This window comes from Ambystoma mexicanum, chromosome 13 (genome assembly GCF_040938575.1).
Source record: "Ambystoma mexicanum isolate Mex_15411 chromosome 13, UKY_AmexF1_1, whole genome shotgun sequence".
NCBI classification, from domain to species: Eukaryota; Metazoa; Chordata; class Amphibia; order Caudata; family Ambystomatidae; genus Ambystoma; species Ambystoma mexicanum.
This window is the reverse complement of record NC_090938.1, coordinates 729,071,544-729,091,487: the sequence shown is the minus strand read 5'-3', so window position 1 is coordinate 729,091,487 and position 19,944 is coordinate 729,071,544. Positions and strand designations below refer to the sequence as shown.

General features: G+C 46.1%; 1 protein-coding gene across 1 annotated transcript in view; it reads left to right on the top strand.

Moving 5' to 3' along the window:
* LOC138521830 (neurogenic locus notch homolog protein 1-like) overlaps window positions 1–19,944 on the top strand; it is a 478,650-nt gene that overhangs the window by 115,944 nt on the left and 342,762 nt on the right. The window contains exon 2 of the mRNA XM_069634949.1: window positions 17,631–17,712. Within this exon, the coding sequence (XP_069491050.1) occupies window positions 17,631–17,712 (82 nt within the window). The remainder of the gene's footprint in view (window positions 1–17,630; window positions 17,713–19,944) is intronic.

Here is a 19,944-nt window from a genome sequence, read left to right as displayed (position 1 = left end):
GCAATTTGTTAAAGTCGTTTTCCAGTTGGCTTTTAATGTTCTTTGAAGCAATGTACAGGTGAGCCACTGCCTTTTTCCGTGTGTGACTCGGGTCAACAATTAGTAAGTCTTCGGACCTTATTTGGGCTAATGACGGAATTTAGCTGAACAAAGCGAGTACACCCCCTCGATTTAGCGTAATTACATCATTGTTGCCCTCAATCTGTTCTAGTTTCATAATCCATCTTGTCGTCTCTCTTTGAACATGAGCTTTGTTGTACTTTTCTGTTTTTGAGACGTAATGGGATTTAAAAGGCCCGTCGTATGTTGACCTTGCCTCTGGCGATGTTTTGTGTCTTTTTGATGTTATCTGGCCGGGAGACAATCTGTCCCGCCTCTTGTATTGCTTCCGCGAAGAACTCGTTGCATTTCCTTCTTTTTTATCCTTTATGGACTCTTTTCGATTTCCATTTCTGGTGTTTTTGTGTCCATACTCCGCCCTATGAGCTTTTTCTTCTTCTTTGTTGTATTTACTTGGGTTTTCTAAGTGTCGAGGGGTTGAGTTTGATGACTCTTTTCTTACACTCTCAGTTCTTCTGTTTTTGTAAGGTTTGTAGACATTTTCTTCTTTTTTATTGAGTTTGCTTTGATTTTCAGAATTTCGGGGATCGACTATCTTTACTTGTTGTTTCGGCCCTTTTTTCCTGCAGGACTTCATCGTCGCAGTAGGTACTCAAGTTTATCAAATCCTCTTGCATAAATTCTTCTATTGTCTTTGGTGACTTGTTTGTGCTCAAGACTTCAATTTTGTTTGCTAATGACGCTCGTGCCGTCGACGATGTTTTTTTCCCCAGTCTATTTTTTAGCTTTTCCTTATCTTTAGACGATCTTTTATTCGTTTTATGTAGGACAAATACTGGCTCTAATGCAAGACAAGTTTCACTCATCGCCGACGTTGGCCCCCCTTTGGCGTTAGCTTTTGGTACTGTCGAGAGCGCATTTGTGCTCTCCGTTAGATCTATCGTGAGAGCAGTTTGGGAGCCAACTTCTTTGTAAAGTGAACTTTTTAGGGCCTCATTATATCATTATATTCAGTAACACTTTTCACTTGATAATTTTCTGTATTAAGAATTGGTACTGTAATGATTTAATAAAACTACTTTTACTTTCTTAACACATACAATTACAATTTGACACAAGCAGATAAAGTGATTTACCCACAATAATGCTATTTTAATTAAGTGCTAAGCCAGGACTAAGCATCTTAGTCTTCGGGTTCCAAAGGCACAGATGACCATTTGTAAGCAACATTTGTGAAATAACACATTGAGACACTGGCCCATTCTCTGACCTCTGAATCGTCCCTCTTTGCAACTGGGTTACTTTCAACTCACTTCTCACTTAAAAAAGCACAGTTACTCCACTCATGAAAAACATGTAATGCAGAACGAATCAATTTTCAAAAGCTAAACATTGAAAGAAATTTCCTGCAGAAAATGGTGACAGATCTGCTACAAGTCAAAAGCTCTTTTCAAAGCCAACAATGACGGATTTAAACTTTCGAGAGGTGCTGAAACCACACTCCACAATATCAAAGAAGACATATTTAATGCCTCTGACTGTAATCGGTCAATTGCACTGATTCTACTAGACCTTTCTGAGGCAAGCAACACAATCAACCATACCTTTGTTTACCACCTTGATAAAACCATAGCTATTGCTGGAGAAACAGTGACTCCACTAGCCTTGTTCCTTAAAGACAGATGGTCCCAAGTGTCCATCTGCAACCTTCCATCAAACACCTACCACCAAACCTGTGGGGTACCAAAAGGCTCATCACAATTTTCATGGCTATTGAATGCTACATGAGACGTCTCACTTTTATACCCAAACCATTCAAAATCCTGTTCCAATTGTATGCCGTTGCCAAACAGGTATTGCTTGCATGATTGGGTGGCGCTCAGTGGCCTCAACTGAAGCAAACTCTCAGACCTTCATTTCAAATTGCTGAAGTCTATGGGATCCCTTCCCCACACCTCTGGACACCATAAACAAATCAGGGGTTACTGATTCAGCTCAACACCAGAGGAGCCCACCAATAACTCCACATGCTGTGCAAAATCCTACCATTCCCCAACTTGGACCACAAAGTGGAAGTAATAAGACCAGCAGTATTAGTCTGGCTAGTCTCCTTCAGTGCCCTACATGCCGCCAGAACTGGATGAAAACACAGCAGCCATGTTGATCAGAGATCTCAAGAGAACTGACCATGCCACGCCTGTACGCAAAATTCTATAATGGCTCCCATTAAAAGCAAGAGTGCAGTTGAATACTCTTTTCACTGCCCATCTGGCTATCTGGAGCAAAACATGACCTCAGAAATCCACCAATATCTACCAACAAGGAATCTCTCACTGGCAAACAGCTGGAACGTCTGCGCAGTATTGCCTGTCAGGGTCAGGTCCGCACCAATTGAATTCCGCAAAAATTCTTGAATCCTGCAGACCCCAGTAAGCATCCAGCTTTTAGCCAGCTAGAGTCTCTCAGTTGTACCTATGGAACACCCGCAGGGAAAGGGGAATTGGATAAAAAAAATGTGTAAGTCTCTCTTCGGAATGATTTGAGCTCTACGGAGAAGAGAAGAACAAAAATAATCTAGGTGACACCATCAAACCGAAGTTCTTTCTGACATATTACTTCTCTATACTCTCCCCAGGCAGTCTAGTTTCTGTACTCCTCCGCTGTGTCCCCCGGGAGGAAAATTATGTTAATGTCGGACGGAATATTCCTACCCTATCTTTAACTGTATAGGTAGAGTTCTAGATCTTCTGTGGTCTAGTGTATGTGTTCTGATGCAAGTTGCCCACCCAGGAGAACTAACCAGAATTGCGTACACCAAAAGCAATAACATTGTAACCCAACTTTACCTAGAACTAACACTATTCCACAAAACCTTACTAAAAATACTTGTCTGCTCCCGTCTCTTATTATCCTTTTTCGTAAAAAAAAATTAAATTACCACATTTTAGGGAGCTGCGTCAAAGGAATGTCGGATTGCTGCAGCATAGTCACTGAAACCTCTGGAGATTTTCTTTCCATTGTTGGGGTGAATAAAACTCAAATGGTCCCATTTTGGGATTTTCGAAGACAACTGCACATGACTCATGACATAGCACTAGTCCCGATTTGCTGGAGCTCCTGTGTAAATGTTACATTTCCCACAGTGCCTGGCTGATGCTAAGCTTAGTGAGGGGATTGATTATCATTTTGTAGAATGTGGATTCTTTCTTCTCTGCACCTGCCCTGCACGTCTGCTGGCGAGGGAAGCATCATGCTTTGGAGCCGGAAGTGGCAGCACTGCGATAAACACTACTCCTGCAGAGGGCGCCTCTGCAGGGAAACAGTTCCCAAGACCAAGGAGAGGCCTCGAGCTGTCGCACAGTTCTGACGCGAAAAAGTCTTCTGGAGCCATCAGAGGGAGACCCATTCCTCTGGCGCTTCTGAAAATGTTTAAATGATGCTGTGTCCTCAGAAAGAGTAATTTGGTGGCTCAGAGATGGACTATGAACTAGATCGGCAAGGCACACACTACTAATTAGCGCTCCCACTGGCTTTTCCAGGATAGCACCCCATGCAGGTTCTGACTTCCTTCTGCAATATTTTCTTTACTGGATGGCAGCTGAAGTCTCCAAGCAAGGGAGGCAGAGGACCTGCTCTCTTTAGCTCAAGGGACGAAAGGCAAGTCTAAAAACTCTGCTAGGCTTCTATGCTCCATAAGCACTCGTGACTTTTCAATTCTCAGATGCCTTCATGCCATCCTGGCTAGGGAAAGCAGCAGAGCTCTGCATACACACAGGTGAGTGAACAAGGAAACCTGTGAACAAAATAATGTCCCTACAGCCAACCCTCACATAGCACAGAATCCAGATCCACCATCCAGGATTACAACCTCCTGTGGAACAAACAATGCCAGACCATGTAGATCATGTGGTGTCCCGATGGGACAAGTGGGCCTGGGGTGCATGGATGCACTCCCCGTCCCGAACAAAGACACCAACAACAGTTGTGCTGTCTTCAGTCCCTGCTCGTGCACTGCCCTGCGTGCCGAGGCAGGCCATATTTATTAACAGGGAACGATAACGTACCCCTTCATTGTGCCCTAAAGAAACCACACCCCTTCTTTTTTATAACAACTAAAACGGAAACAGCATAACCATAACACAACCATAAATGCATATAGAACCTTGCACACAACCAAAAGTTCCCCTTGTGACAGCAACATCCCCCCTACTGTCAGCCATCAACCACATAGGGCCTCATTACACGGACGGCGGTAAGGGTTAACGGTCACCGTTAATGGCAACGGTGACCGTTAACCCTTACCGCCGTACTACGAGGTCCCTTTGCGGGTTGGAGGATTTAACGCCTGCTTCTTGCAGGCGTTAAAATCCAACCCGCTAAGGGACCTCAGAGCTAATTACGGCACCGCAAAATTGCGGTGCCGTAATTAGCGCCTTCCCCATTCCCATAGAGCCCTATGGGGCAGAAATGGGAATGGGGAAGGGCAATGGCGGAAAGGGGATTTACCGCCCCTCCAACCTTGGAATGGGGCGGTAAATCCCCTTTCCGCCAAGGCGGTGCCGGTATTTTACCGGCATGAGCCATGGCGCTAATAGCGCCATGGCTCACCGCCTACCGTGTAATGAGGCCCATAGTCTTTTAGGTATGCCGGCCGGCACCTCGACTCGAGCAGGATACCTCCTTTTGCCTAACGGTCCTTGAGGTGCTCTCACTCCTGTCTCTAAGAGCCAATGTCCTCACTTACTGTCTCGCTTTGTGTCATCAACATCTGGTTGTCACCTTCTTCATCGCTGTCTCGCATCTCCAAACTCAGCATTTGTCTGTCCTCCCTTCCATGGACCCTGCCTTCCTAGGGGGCAGGAGATCCTGCAAGTCTCTGAAAAAACTGGAATCTCGGGTAATTGTTCCCCATCCATCTGACGCAGTCACCATGCACCCTTTGACATCGACCACCTGGAGTGGCCTTGACTCGTAAGAGACACCTTCCCGGTAGCATACCTTGATCGTACCAGCACTGCATCTCCCAGTGACAATGGGTAGTCCTGGAGGCCTCTTCTGCGGTTCTCACATTGAATGGCCCTTCTCGTCCCTCTTGTACCACATTGGTGATGTCCTTGATAAGCCGATTCGATTTGATAACCTTCTGCACTCGGAGGCAGGAACCACCATTTGTGATCCTCACAGCAGGAGACCGTCGTCGGTGAACGTGAGTTTGTGTTTTAAACACCACAACTGCTCCAACACCATCCTTACCTCTTACATTCTTCTCTTGAGGTTCACCAGGACACTTCCCCACTCACCCTAATTCACAGCATCCCGCAAGAGGTTGAAGCATTTGTCCTTCTCCGACTCGTCCCTCAATTCTTCTACCACCATCGAGTTTGGAACGACTCCTGCAGTGACCAACCTCACAAAGTCTTCAGTTTCTTCTTCCTCCCCACACGTCCTTAGAACATACCACCTGGTGCCTGGACAAATAATCATCAGTTCTGGGTCGATACACCAGAGCCACATTGTATTCTTGCATGGCTAGCAGCCACTTTTCTAGGGGGGTTTCGCCAACACGCCTGTCATGATGGGAATGAGGGGTTTGTGGTCCATCATCACACGCACAAGTTTTCCGAATATGTACAAGTGATAGTGATGACAGCCCCACAGCACGGCCAATGCCTCAAGCTCAATCTGGAAGTACTGCTGTTCCTGCTTGTGTACGCCACTGGTTGGACCTCCCGTTTCCGATTGTACGAAGAACCACCCCAGACAAAAAGGGCTTGCAGGCACAATCATTTTCGTGTCCAAACTGGGGTTTGAAAATGCAAAAGTACACTTGGTGCTCAAAAGCACTCTGCTCCAGAGTTGTCCACTGCCATGCCGACTCTTTTCTTGTAAGATTTCTGAGGGGCTCTGAGATACTTGCAACGTCCTTGATGAAACGGCTAAAATACTTGACCATGCCCAGAAAACTCCGGACCTTGGACACAGTTTTAGGGGCCTTGGTTTCACTGATGTTTCTCACCTTTGCAGGGTCCACCGATGTGCCCACCTCTTGAAATATAAAACCAAACAATTTAATTCTCCTCTTCCGGAACTCACATTTCTCATCATGGAGCGTCAACCCAAGCAAGCAAATTCTTTCCAGGACCTTCTCCAGATGCTCAAGGAGATCGTCCTTCGACCGGGCGAACACTAAAATGCCATTGCTGATGTTCTGCACTCCTTGGATGCCCGCCAATGCTCCACGGATGGCATTCTGGAAGACTTCTGCAGCTGAAGATATCTCGAAATTGTGTCTCTAATACGATAGAGTCCTTTGTGTGTTGTAAACGTTGTTATATATCCTGAATTCTGGTGCAGATTCAGCTGATGGTAGCCAGCCCTCAGATCCAATTTTGAGAAAAACGTAGCGCCTGTAGGTCAGCCACAATGTCATCGATAGTGGCCGTGATATGGCACTCGCTTTTTATCGCCGTGTTAGGGAGGCACATATCGACGAAAATTCAGACTGACTCTGGCTGTTTAGGTTTGTGGGCAATTATGATCAGAGAGGATCATGGGGTGGGCCCATCCACGGGTTCAATTATGTCCAGTTGGACGAGATTCTGAAGTTCCTGCTCAACCTGCGCCTGCAGAGAAAAAGTCACCCATCTGTGCTTTAGAGCTACTGCTTGTACAGTCTTGTCATTTGTCCAATTCCAGTGAGGACATCTTTAAAACCTACCACTAAAATCTGCACGTCCTCCACGAACACACCATACACAAACTGGCCCCGTTTGAGTACCTCTGCCGCTGCATACCCCAATAAGGTCTCTTCACTGACTTTCAACGCAAAGAAACATGCTCTGATCATCTCCAACCCATGCTGGACTGACGCCACAAATGCACCTCCCAGAGGTAACAGGAATTTACCCCCAAAGGTGAATATGCGCACACAAGTGTCACGTAGTGGCAGAGGCTGATGTCTTGTAGTTTGTCTCAGACATCAAATTGACGGATGCGCCAGTGTCATTGAGCACCAAAGTGCTTGTGTTTGAAATCCTCACCATGAACCTTGGCTGACGTTTTATCTTACCACCAATGTCCATCACAGTTGATATGAAAAACATCTTTCTCATCCTCTTCACACGGGTTGACGGGCGCCACCTGGGAAGACCGCATCTGGGGCGGCACCATCTGGCGTTCTTTTCCCCTCAAATGAGTGGCCGGCACAGAAGCTCTGCACACACGTGCAAAATTATTCTGAATGCCACACCGACAACATGTGTGTCTCTTGGCCGGCCATTCGCTTACATGAGGGAGGTCATAGCCACACTGAGAGCACGCAAGACTGGGACCAGGGCGAGGCGCCTTCTTCTGCTGGCCTGGTTTCCTACCGGCTCTCCATGCAGGCTGCTTGCCCACCACGCACACATCTTCCAGCTTTATCAATTTGAGGGCAGATTCTATCTTGGACGCCCTCACATCCGCCAGTTTGTGCAAGCAACCAATTTCCAGAATGCATGCCAGAGCAATGCCAGGCTCATGGAGGATTTGCCGCCTCATCTTGACTGACAGGCAACCCTGAATACGTTTTTGCTTCACCTCCTCATCTTTATTGACCCACGCGCACATGAGCACGAGTTGGCGCAGGTGCCCCGTGGAACGCAACCAGACTCTCACTGTTCTTCTGTGTGGTCGATCTCATGACAAATCTTTCATAGTCCGGATACACCATAGGGGCAGAATTCACATTCAGCGTAGTGACAGCGTCGGCAAAGGGGTTCTCAGCCAGTCTTAGTGTCTTAAAGATCTTGCGAACCGCTGGGCCAGCTGAGTAAATAAGCATGGATTTCTTGGCCCAATCCTCCAGTTACCCTGTGGCGTCAAAGTACATGTCGAGGCGCACAAGCTAGAGACTCCACCTTGGGCACAAACTCGTAGGGGAGCCATCCACATCAAACTCAGATAGAGGAACCAAAGACCCTTGCTGTCGAGGCAGTCTGCCTCTGGGCAGTGTCCTCGCCTCATCACCTGACATGATGCCACACCAGAACAGGCCTGGATGCGAAGAACTGGTCACGGCCCCAATGCTGCCAATGTCCCAGATGAAAAAGACCTTGGCTGCAGTGACACACCAACACTTCAGGGTGCACAAGCACTCTCCTGGGAGAGCCGCAACCCAGTATAGACTTAGGACCACAGGGGTCAGCTCATTTACTCATCACAGGTGAAGAAATACATTTTTTTTTCTCCAACTGTCACCATGGGCGGGGACAGAAAGAATGAAGAAAATATTAAAGTCCAACTATGTAGGCCTTGCAAAGGCCTACCAGCCACCCCTTTGGGGAGGATAAAAAAAATTGCCTGCTACATGCCAATTCAACCACGGCGTGTGGCCACGTGTAACCAGGGGAGCCACAACTCTCACCTTCTTTCTGGTGGGATACGCAGCAGAAATGGAAATGGCTGCTGTATCAATCAGGCTGTCGGAGGAACGAAGCACGTTGCACACGGGTGGCGGGCACCTCAATAGCGAGACTGCTGATGAACCGTCACGCCCAGGCGGCCGTGCAGGCGATCACCGGGATGGAAGGCGTTTGCGCAGGACCACAGTTCAGACCGCTGATCTGCATAGCCCCCTCGTCGCCATTTGGGAATGCCCTGATGGGATCAGTGGCCCACAGATGTACGCTGCACGGATGCCCTTCCCACCCCGAACAGAGACTCCAACACCAGTTGTGCTGTCTTCGGTCCCCACTTGTGCACTGCCCTGCGTGCCGAGGCAGAACTTATTTAATAGCACGCTGCAATGACTTACCCCATCACTGTGCCTTTAAGGAACCACACCACAGAACACTGATGAGCAGCTACGGGACTTGACATTACCAAATAAAGCCTGTAGTGGAGGAAATCCATTGTGGGTGGAAGGGCCCAAGCTCTTGAACGACCGGTCAGAAAAAAACACCTCAGTGAAAACCACCTGCACTTTGGAAAGGCCTTTAAAGACCAATCTTTGTCTCAAAACCTCTGTAACCAAAGCTTGGCTGAAAGAACAACGACCAGACCAGAAATCCTTCAGCCAACCCCAGAATCTGTTTGCACAGATTGGCGGACTAAACCTTTTAACCCTCTAGTAGACAGTCAGCCACTCAAAATCCTCGTCCTTGCATTCATTTGTTATCAACATTGGACCAAGGAAAGTAGCCCCTGGCCTTGCTGTGAACGATGCGTTGGTAGAACTGAGCCTCACGTTCCCCCTCATGCTGCTCCCACCACTCTCAGGTAGGACCACGCTGCATGCAGCACTTTCTAAAAAACCCAAATAAACCAACTAAACCGCCATGGCCCCTCACACTAAAGTATAACAGTGTTCTCTGGCAGTATAGCATGCAACCATAGGGAATGCAATTCCTCATAAATTGATGGATTAATGAACAAACAAGAAAACTTGTATCGGGCAGTGCTGCAAGACGAATTGGCACTATGCATCTTTTGGATGAAGGAGTGATGCCATGTGTTTAGAGCAGGTGAGTTTTCAGTTTCTTTGTCTCTAGTGAGGGTTTCAAATATCCCACTTCTTGAGTTAAACACTTCACTTCCTTGGACCTTCCAGCTATTTTCTGTGTTTTCTTTTTAGTTTTGGCTATTACGTGGCGCTCTATTAGCAGAACATAACAGTTTGTATTACAGATTGAAGGGAAGAGGGATGAGGAGTGGCACCCAGCTTCTGGGTGTTGATTGACTGTGTACCCACCCAATGACCACCCTTGGCCAGGTTAATCCTTGTGCTCCCCCACCCCTCAAAGCACACCCTCCTGGGATCTCTTTGAGCTAGTGTGCTGCACAGGCCCTGCCAGTGCTGCATCCAAGAAATCTTTTGATAGTTAATGGTTTAAATGCAGCTGTAAATGAGCTAAAAATGCAATAAAAACGGCTTAACCAATGTGTCTTCAGCCACATGATTCATATGAACAAAATGTGTGTCCTCATACAGGTACTTTGCCCTGAAGTCCTGTTAAAAAAACAAGCATTACAATAATTATTTTTTTTATAATACGCTTAATACCGAAGCAGGTTCAAATCGCAGATCTGGGATTCAAACTTGTGTTGCGCTGCGTCGTCTTGCTCCCAAGACGAGCGCGTTGCCACTGAGCTTTACTACTCCCTCCCAGCACAGCAAACACTTATGGCTTGTTTACAGGTACTAGGTAGGCCTTTGACAGACACTGACATATTATGTCCAGTTTCTCGCACAATTTGTCAGCTGTTGCAATGTTGCGGCAGACAGCACCAATATGACAGTGTATGGAAACTGACTATCCCATGACTAGATAAAAGGGTTGGCTTTGCTTATGCGTGTTTCCATCAGTCTCACGCCCTGATGTGCTTTGCTTTCCCCTTTGTGCTTTTTTTTATGTCTACCTGCCAGAAATTCTTCTGACTCACCGCAGCCACACAAACACAAGCATCATGGTGATATCTCCACTATCTTCAATAATTGCTAGATATCCCTATTATCCAGGAACATTCCCTACTTGTTAGGTACAAATATCACTGTTTGCCAGCATCACCATGGCATTGTTGCCAATGCCACCCCTTTAATACAACACATGACTATTTAAACCTGTCACAGAAAAAGACAACCTGAGGACACGTACATTTGAAGCCTGTAACCTTCCTAGTGCTCATTTTCACCCTCCAAGCCGGTAAAGTCTATTAATTATCTCTCTCCCTCCAAACCGTTGTTTGTCTCAGCTGGATTAGACATTAGCTGGATATCGGTCTAAAAATATCTTACTGCCTCCACCCCTCAGGTGTGCAGACTGAAAGGTTGAGACAGAGGTTTGCAAATTCTCCCAGATGTACCCCAATATTCTTTTGGACCTGACCCTTCGGGGGCTTGCCCCTGTGACTCTCGGCCCAATTCTGCGCTGCATGTAAAATAAAAAGGGGTATTTCCGAGTTGCAAAGACACTTTTCTTATTTGCTCCATATTCTATACCTGTATGCACATATGCACAGAATAGGGAGCAAATAAGAAAAGTGTGATCCATGACGGAATGACACTTTCTTATTTGCATACATGTCAACCTCCCAATTTAGGCAGGAGATAACCAGTTTTTCTTTTAAAAATTTAGCTATTTTATAATTCCACACTCCTAAAATAATTTTAGCACCAACGCAACCCAAGGGGAAAATTACATTCTCCCACTGGTGGTAACAAAATCTCCCTCCCAGGTACTGCACAAAACTGCATGATTGTATTTACTCCATAGTTTGTATCCTTATAAGTATGGGCACATGATAGGGAGCAAATAAGAACGGTGTCGATCCATCACTGAATGACACTTTTCTTATTTTACACGGAGCTCGGAACCAAGATCAGGGTCTCTCTAATTCCCACGCTCTGTACGATGAGACCAGCTTCCTGCAGGATATCCCCTACGACTCTGACGTCCTCTGGGGCTTGGGCCTACCTTCTCCACACTAGAGGGCAAGTGAGATTGCATACGGAGGGAGGGAAGGATGGGCGGAAGTGCGCAGTATGACGGAGAAGGCCGAATTACAATGTGGGTTCAATCAAAAATAATAGAGCCACTGTTGTCAGGTCTGAGCCCGGGCCCCGTTAGCTCCCCAAAACAGCACGCTTCTAATCTCGGGCCCCGAGCCATCGCGTTTCTAAATTTGGAATGGGCCCCGGCTGTCTCCCCTTCCTCACCCTTTCGGCCTTCCACCGCTGGTCCGTCTTCTGTTTTCTTGGCTGCGCATGCCCAGTAGCTACTTAGCATAGGCCCAAATCTAGGAACAACGTTTGACTGTTTTTTTTCCACGCATGTGATCCATGTGAGGGAAATCCGATAGTATTTTGTAAAGTCGGCTGAAATGGACATCAAAATCGGAGCATTAAAAAGGTACGAGATAGACCAGACTAGGTAAAATGGACGCGAATGACAAGGGGTGTTTTTTTCCCCTTCAAGCTAGATTTGCGACATTTTTGTACTGTTTGCTTGCGTTTCTTGGAACGTTGTCACCATTTCAGGAGTATTGTGCCTACTAGTAATAGTTTTTTTTAAATCTTAATTGTGGTCATTCTCTGAAGTGCACGGATGACTACATATCTCTCAACCTTCTAGGCCCCCATTTTGTTTTGGGCAGGTGAGAGCCCATTGAATTAATTATATGGGCAGATAAGGGGCTTGACGGTGATTGAACTATTTCAATAGCGGGTGACAGTAGGGTGGCCAACTTTTTTATAGTCTTTTGCAGGACACTTGCCCTCAAGGCAGTGATGAAGTCACAACGTCATTCACGTTTGTCCCGACCCTTTTTGTAATTTAAATTTGTTAATGGCTCTTAACACCTGTCTTAATTGAAATGCAAATGGTTTGTCCTTGGTAGGTGATGGTCACGTTTTTTAAATGCAAACCTGACCATCACGACCCCAGGAACAAAGCATTAGCATTTGAATGAAGCCAGGTGTCGAGTGTTAAGGCTTAACCTGCGGGCTCAAAAACAGCTGGGGCTGCAGAGCTGCCCAGAGACAGAAAGCATCAGGCAGCAGTGCCGTGCTGTGTACATGGTCACTTCAGTTTGCAGAGTGGCTGTGCTAGAGGCAGGTTGTCCTGATGCAAGTCGGGACAACCTGCGTCCCGCACAGCCACTCTTCAAACTGCGGGACAGAGTCCCCAATTACAGGACAATCCTACAAAAAATGGGACAGTTGGCCACCTTAGGTGACACCTGCCCAAAGTGTGTGAATTGAGAGCTACGTGATGATAAACTGTGGCACGCTTGTGATCGGGCACTAGCAGTGCCATACCTTTCAACGGTTATATGTGATTGTACCGACGGAAAATTCAGAGTGGTACATTTCATTGCAGTCAAAATATTTTAATTCTGGACCGGGCGATTTTTTTATCCTTATATCACCACTTCAGCCCCATCCCGACCCATTTTAACCCCTTATCCCACTACCTTGTATATATTTATTTAATATTTTCTGTGTTTTTCGATATTATGGTTTTCGGTGAAATGTACCACTCTGAAATGTTTTCTGCAAATTGACTGGGTACCCTCTCAACTCACATTCTTTTGGCGGGTGACATCCACCATTTAAGCAGCTCTCTCACTCATACATGCCAACATCCTGGAGCACCTGGGAGGGAGATTTTGTTGGAGAAAGCGGGAGAATTTCATTCTGTCATTGGATTGCATTGGGCTAACAATCATTTTAGGAGGGAGAAAGTAAAAAATAGCAACATTTTGACTTGGAAAAATCGGTAGTCTCCCGCCTAAATCGGGAGGGTTGACATGTCTGCTCACTCGTCAAGTCCATTAAACGTCCCATATAAGTGAATGGGCTTTTCACCCGTCAAAACCAAAATCGGGTGTTTTCACCTACCCAGGGGCCACAAAAGGTTGAGAGCTATAGGAATCAATTAATTAACCCGAAGCCTACTTCCCGTCCTTTGATTTCAATGGTCTCTCTCACCTGCCCAAAACAAAATTCTCCTATTTCATGCACACTGGGGAATTAAAAGGTTAAGAGGTATGGCAATGCATACATTTTCCATCACTTTGCCCCTCTTTCTTTTTTCAACAGTACTTCCTTTCACTCACCTGCTAGTGCCTCTTTATGCTCTTATTCAGTTTTCCCAATCTAATACATGCCAACACTTGTCACTCTCTCATTTATCTGTTCCTCTCTATTGCTGAGTCATCTGAGCTTCTGGCAGCACGAAGAGATGCTTATGTTTGCAATGGCCCACACTCATTCCCAATTCACGAATTGGGCCAGATTTCCCCAGATCTAAAGTCTGGCAAAAGCAGTCTTCCCAGATCCATGGATCCCATAACCCATGCTGAGCCTCAATGCAACACTGCATATAAAATCATCAGGAATTCCAAGCGCTCTGAAGCTAAATTCAGAACTCAGAAGATTAACGTGATGTTGCTGCAAACCCAGTAGTGAGTGGGTAATGGTGAGTCGCTATGCTCTGTTGTTGAACTGTTGGGTGATTATAGTGGGAGCGGTGCATAAAGCTGCATTCTGTGTGAAACGAGTTCCAGCTTCTTTCACCATCGCTCTCTAAAACGATTTCTGGACTTTTTTGTGTTTCCACATAAGAGCCAATTGGTGAATGTATTTATAACAAGCAGATTGGATTTCTGCAATGCAATTTATTTGGGTTTACCAAAGCATCAATCTCAATACTCCAGAGTGTGCAAAATTCGGCTGCAAGCGTTCTGCTAAATCTGAGTCGTAGTGGTCACATCTCCCCGCCACTGCGTGCATTACATTGGCTCCCAGTGGAGGAACCCATATAATTTAAAGCACTCTGTATTACTCAAAGACGATTTTACAAATGGCACCCGGCTTCATAGGTTGTAAGCTGCAACACCCTAGAGTGCTCCAGTCTGTCTCGGGCAATCTTCTGACTACCCCCAAATTTAGACTACAAAGATGTAGGGGTGGGCGGTTCATTCTTCATCCAGGCAGCAAAACTCTGGAACTCCCTAACGGTGACACTCTGGGACATCGCAAATGATCTTGATTTCAGACATAAAATGGTGACCCTTTTGATTCCACCTTGATGTGGGTTTTTTGACTGGGATGGGGGGTGCTATTGGCAGTCTGAGCATTCTTTGTAGGTCTGTTTTTCTCTTGTTCAGTGTGCTGATGCTTTGTAAAGGTGTATGCTTGTGCTTTATACGTGTTGAAGCATACTGTACCATACCAAAGTGGGTTTTGTGAAAGGTGTTGACTTAAATACCATTGTGGGTACAATTGGGTGCATCTTGGCTACATTTACGTCACCCCCATGCATTTACTGGCGTTACAATCTCTGATTATTTTGAGGAATTGCCTCCTTTTTTGTAGCTAATTCCTCTGAAGGTCTGGCCACTGTTTCACCTGAGATAATTCTTCTGGTGCCAATTTCTCAGTCAGAATTAGTGCCAGAGGAATGACCACAGTTTTCTGTTACTCGTAATTTGGTGGTAACTCGATTGACCCCACTTTTTTACTTTATCAACAAACTCGTAATGAAGCCATTAGTCTTTTCTTGTGCAGGTTTTCCGAGGTGAGACCATGAATGCCACAGGACAATGGGGTCTGTGAACTACAGAGTTGTAGGGTAGTTCCCTGCATTGTAAATAAGTATCTTTATCAGCCAATCAGGATTCTGCTTCCAGTCTCTCCTTTTTTATGGCTGTCAATGATGATCTGGTTCGGAGTAGGACAGGATATATCTTGAACACTGCAGTGTATGTTTGGCTTTCAGATTGATCTCTAGGGTTCTCGATCAACCTCCTCAACATCATGATCTTCTTGTTTGTCCTGCCCTCCTTACTGCTGTGCCACACTCTCATACCTCCTCCCACTCTGGGCTGCTCGAATAGATCATTTTTGGAAAAAGGTGAGGAATTATTGGAAGAGGCTAGCAAGGCAAAGCTGAAAGAGGTGGAAGACCTTCTTGAGGTATGGTAGTGTTATCACGAAAAGTCGGAAAAGCTCAGTGGCAAGGGGTTGGAGCGAAGGGAACAGATAGGGTTAAGGCCAGGGAGGCCTTTCGGCTCATTGATCTGCCCCTAAACCGGACCCTGCTCTCCTGGGACCCCCTCTTCCTTCTTCAGTCTCTGCTGCTTCACTTGTTTCACAGTCCTGGATCTTAAGGTTCTCCTTACACCGCCTCATCCAGTCCTTAACCCCCTCTGTTCATTTAGCTCCAGCTCCTTCTCCTTGACCTTTCCTGACCTCTGGTAATTCACCCAATTCAGTTCTTCCAGCAGATCGCCTACCGTCTTCTGCTTTGCCTTGCCCCGGTGGTCAAGAGAAGCAAGCAAGCCTTAGGGCAGAACTGGGAGGAAGAAGGGGACACATGTAGCGAGGGTACCTGCTTGGCTTTGGGTACTGGCACTGCATGACTCTTGGGGGCAGAGGATCCCCCCAACATGCCAGGGTGGCAGCCCCAGAGGAGGTATGCAGGGTCCCTCCCAGGAATTCACATGAAACCACTTAACAAGGAACACTAACAAGAAGATACACATCGAACATTCCCCCTGGTTTCCAACCACTCCACACATATTACCAAGACACATCTTTTACGCTCCTGGAAACGGGACACTTTCAGAGGTATGATCAGAGAAACTAAGGCCCATGTCCATGTCCTTCAATTAATTAGCGTGGGTCCCTTTAAATCCGGACTAATTGAATGTGAACACAGCAATCCTGCGGTAGCACCTTTTCTGGCTCAGACAGGTTTCTTTCATGCTGCACAGGTCCTGGGGACCTATTGCTGAGTCCTTGAGGCTTCAGCCATAGAAAACAATGAAGTTGAGCCGTGCACATTCTGCATACCTGGCACCAGGTCCATGGACTGCAGAGTTACAAATCGTTGCTACAAAGACTAGACACCACTGTCATTTGTTTCTCAAAGTCTCAGGGAGAAATGTCAAAATACCTAATGGAGTCTTAATGAATGAGCTTATCCATTAAACTTAGTGCCAGAAACTGCAACATACAAACAGTACGAACCAGACTTGCACAGTGGCATCCCAAGATGGCTGCCCTCACCTATATAGCCTCACTCTCACCAGTGAAGCCACAGCGGGAGGTACCAGAGACTAGCCAAACACAAACATCAACCAGGATCCAGCTGCAAACCAATGGCCAGAGTGCCTGACCAGGGGAGAGGTCAAGTCACTAGACAAGAACCACAACCTCAGTCAAAGTGTGGGTTGTTGGACTCAGTGGGCCTCTACACATTAACCTTTTAATGGCCCACCTCTCCCTGAAGTTGTTCAGAATTCCGCAACAAAAAAGTTACCTGGAACACGGTGGAGGGGATGGGGAGCACAGGACTTACAGCCCCCTTTGCCATTTATCTGTGGACAAATATATATATGATGAGATCATTTTTTAGAACCGTAAGGGCATGCATATTGTTAAAGGAGTTTTGCACCCTTGGAATGCATGTCACTCGTGACCAACCTTATTGACCATATATTTAAATGCAGTCTCATCCCTAAGAGGCAAGTCTCACTTATTTTATTTATTTGTTTGTTTTGTACTGCGCCAAAGCCCGCAAGCATCAGGGCGCAGAAGTAAGAAGAAGAGGATGGAGAAGACGGGTCTAGGACGGAGACAAATCTAATTGTTCAAAAAATCCCTCATTCCCTCACATATAAACTTGCCCCATAAACCTTAATGGAGTTTCACATGTTAAAATGGTTGCATTACTCACAGAGCAGGATATGTTGGACCAAAAACCTCAATTGACGCATTCATGATCCATTTGAACTTAAGATCTGTTCTATCGTGAGGCACTAAAGTCAAAGGGACTGGAGGCAATTCACCCATCAGTATGCACTTTATGAAAAGCTTACGCTTTTACTTACAATACGTGTGGTGACATCACTCATTGCTAATTGCACAATACAGTACATTCATTAATAAAATGTTGCAGTATACAAGGTTTATAAACTGGTTTTCAGTGTGTTGAACCACACTTAGGGTGGCATAAGCTTTTTTCCAAACAGATCCTCCTTTCCTCACCATGGTGGCCACTCACCGTCCTTTCTGTTGCTTTCAGGTCTCAGATGCCTCAACTCCTGGGAGCCCTGCGCTAATGGGGGAAGGTGCATCACACCACAGAACGGGACTGCCTTTTGTCAGTAAGTATTGACTCCTGAGGTATATATATATATCTTCGAGGCAATGTTTTCTTTTCCACCGCCCCCTCTCTCTATCTCACTATAACCATGGTTTGATGTTGGGCTCTTAAGACGATTTTCTATTCCATTTGCTCTCCCCTATACATAGATCACCAAATGCTTAGGCTGAATTATCAACCTTACTTTACTGCCAGAATTCTCCACCAATGCATGTCTGTTCTTCATGACTGGATGTGGGACTCAACACTGACAAAATAGAAACCCTCATCACCAACAACTCCCCAGGGCCCTGGTCTGCCTCCATCTGTCCCTTCCCCCGGCCCTTCTGTCAAAAGCACAAGCATACTCTCAACACCGGCCTCTCTCTTGTTCCTCAAATGAATACTCTGGGTAGCTTTTGTTTGTTGCTCCTCCACACCCTTAAGAAAATCTTCCACTGTTTCTCCTTCTCAACGTAAGTGACTATCATCAAGGCCCCCATCTCTTACAGATATCACTACATGAACAGTGAATCCCCAGCCTATCTCCCCTCCTTTTCTAAGGCTACAGCATACCGTGTATGCTGTTGCACACCTTTTATGCAGCCTCTGGAAAACTGAATACATCACTCTGGCCCTTTCCTCCCTCCACTGGCTTCCATTTTGGAAACACATCTTTTTTAAATCCTTATGCAAGACAATCACAGCCCTCCATTACCTCCAGCCCACTTTCATCGCCTCCAATTCCAAACACTACTCTCTATCCATCAATCTGTGCTCCTCCTGGACCCTCCTTTTATCCTCTTCAACAAATCCCGTTCTGGGGGCTTGCCTTCTCCGTCATCATTTCTCAGCACGGGAACTGCCTCCTGCCGAACCCGATTCATCTGGACCACCTCCCTTCCTGCAGAGCACGGTGGACTTGGCTCCTCCAAAAGGCACCATCTATGATTTACTCCTCGCAATTGGCTCAGTGCCACAAGGCCATATTAGTAGTGAGCGTTGCGTTCTTCATCTGTTGTAATAAATGTTAGCATGAATGATTAGGAGAATAAGAACGTGAATAGGCACTTTTGCTTCTGGTTTCCTTTGTACCATTCTAAGAAGTACATGTTCCTCTGTAGAATTTATAAACAGTATTGACCCTGTCAGAGAAACCAGTGCGAGGGGTCAGTAATACGAGTCAGACAACTGTTTGAGGATTTTTCAACATAGGCCTTTTATTCTTAAAGTAAATATATGCAAAAATACCTCAGTGTCCCTACTCTGCTGAGGATTTCCCTGCCCAACCAAAGCTAAGAGTAAACACTCTAGTACAGAATATCTGGCCCTCTCACTAAGCAATAAATACACAAAGAAAATATATGGCAATGCAACATCATATGAACAACATTCATAGTCTCTGAATAACCTTATAATGTCCTGAGGGATTTCCCTTCTCTAGGATTCAAAATGAGGTCTGTTGGTGTTCAGCCAAAGAAAGAAATGTTTCAGGGCCAGCTAGCTGTTTGGCGAATAAATCCAAATTAACAAAGCCTACGCTCCTGGACAACGATGTGCTGTGCTTGGACGATATGCTTTCCGGCAAAGAGAATAATATGGCAAGACAGGCAACTGAAAATAAATCAACAATATCTACTCCTCTTGTCGGCAGCAGTGCTTGTCCTATAATGGTAAGTAATAACCAGGCCACCATTCCCCAGGTGTGTCTGAAACTTGCCACTACGCTCAAACCAGCTCCACCGGCTCCAAAGAAGACTACAACGACATCCCCTGGATCACACAAAACAAAGGCGCATTTGGTGGTGCCGAAGGTAGCGAGCTGAAAGAACGTCTAACCTCTCAGGAAGTTAATTCTAGTAACTCACATTCTCCTTAAACAATTAACGACTTTCTGGGCCTCAAGGAGTCGATGGATCTAAGTCAACATCTTGAAACAACTAATGACAGCCAGCTAAGTGACGCTAAACACCATCCTAGTAGCGTTCCAACGACTCTGCAAACCGTTACAGTAGATCTTTCCAGCTTTCGCTCACTGAGCAACCGTTTTAAAAACTTGCCAGACAATATTGTATCCCGGGCTAATCCACAGAGACAAGAGTCGCCACAGCGAGGGCCTGTGTCAGAAGCAACTACTCATCATACAGTGACAAAATATACCTCGAGGGTACACACGTCTAGAACGATGGAGGACAAGGGTCACGTCGCCCCTAGTTCGGATAAACACCACAGGCGACCTCACTATGCCACACAG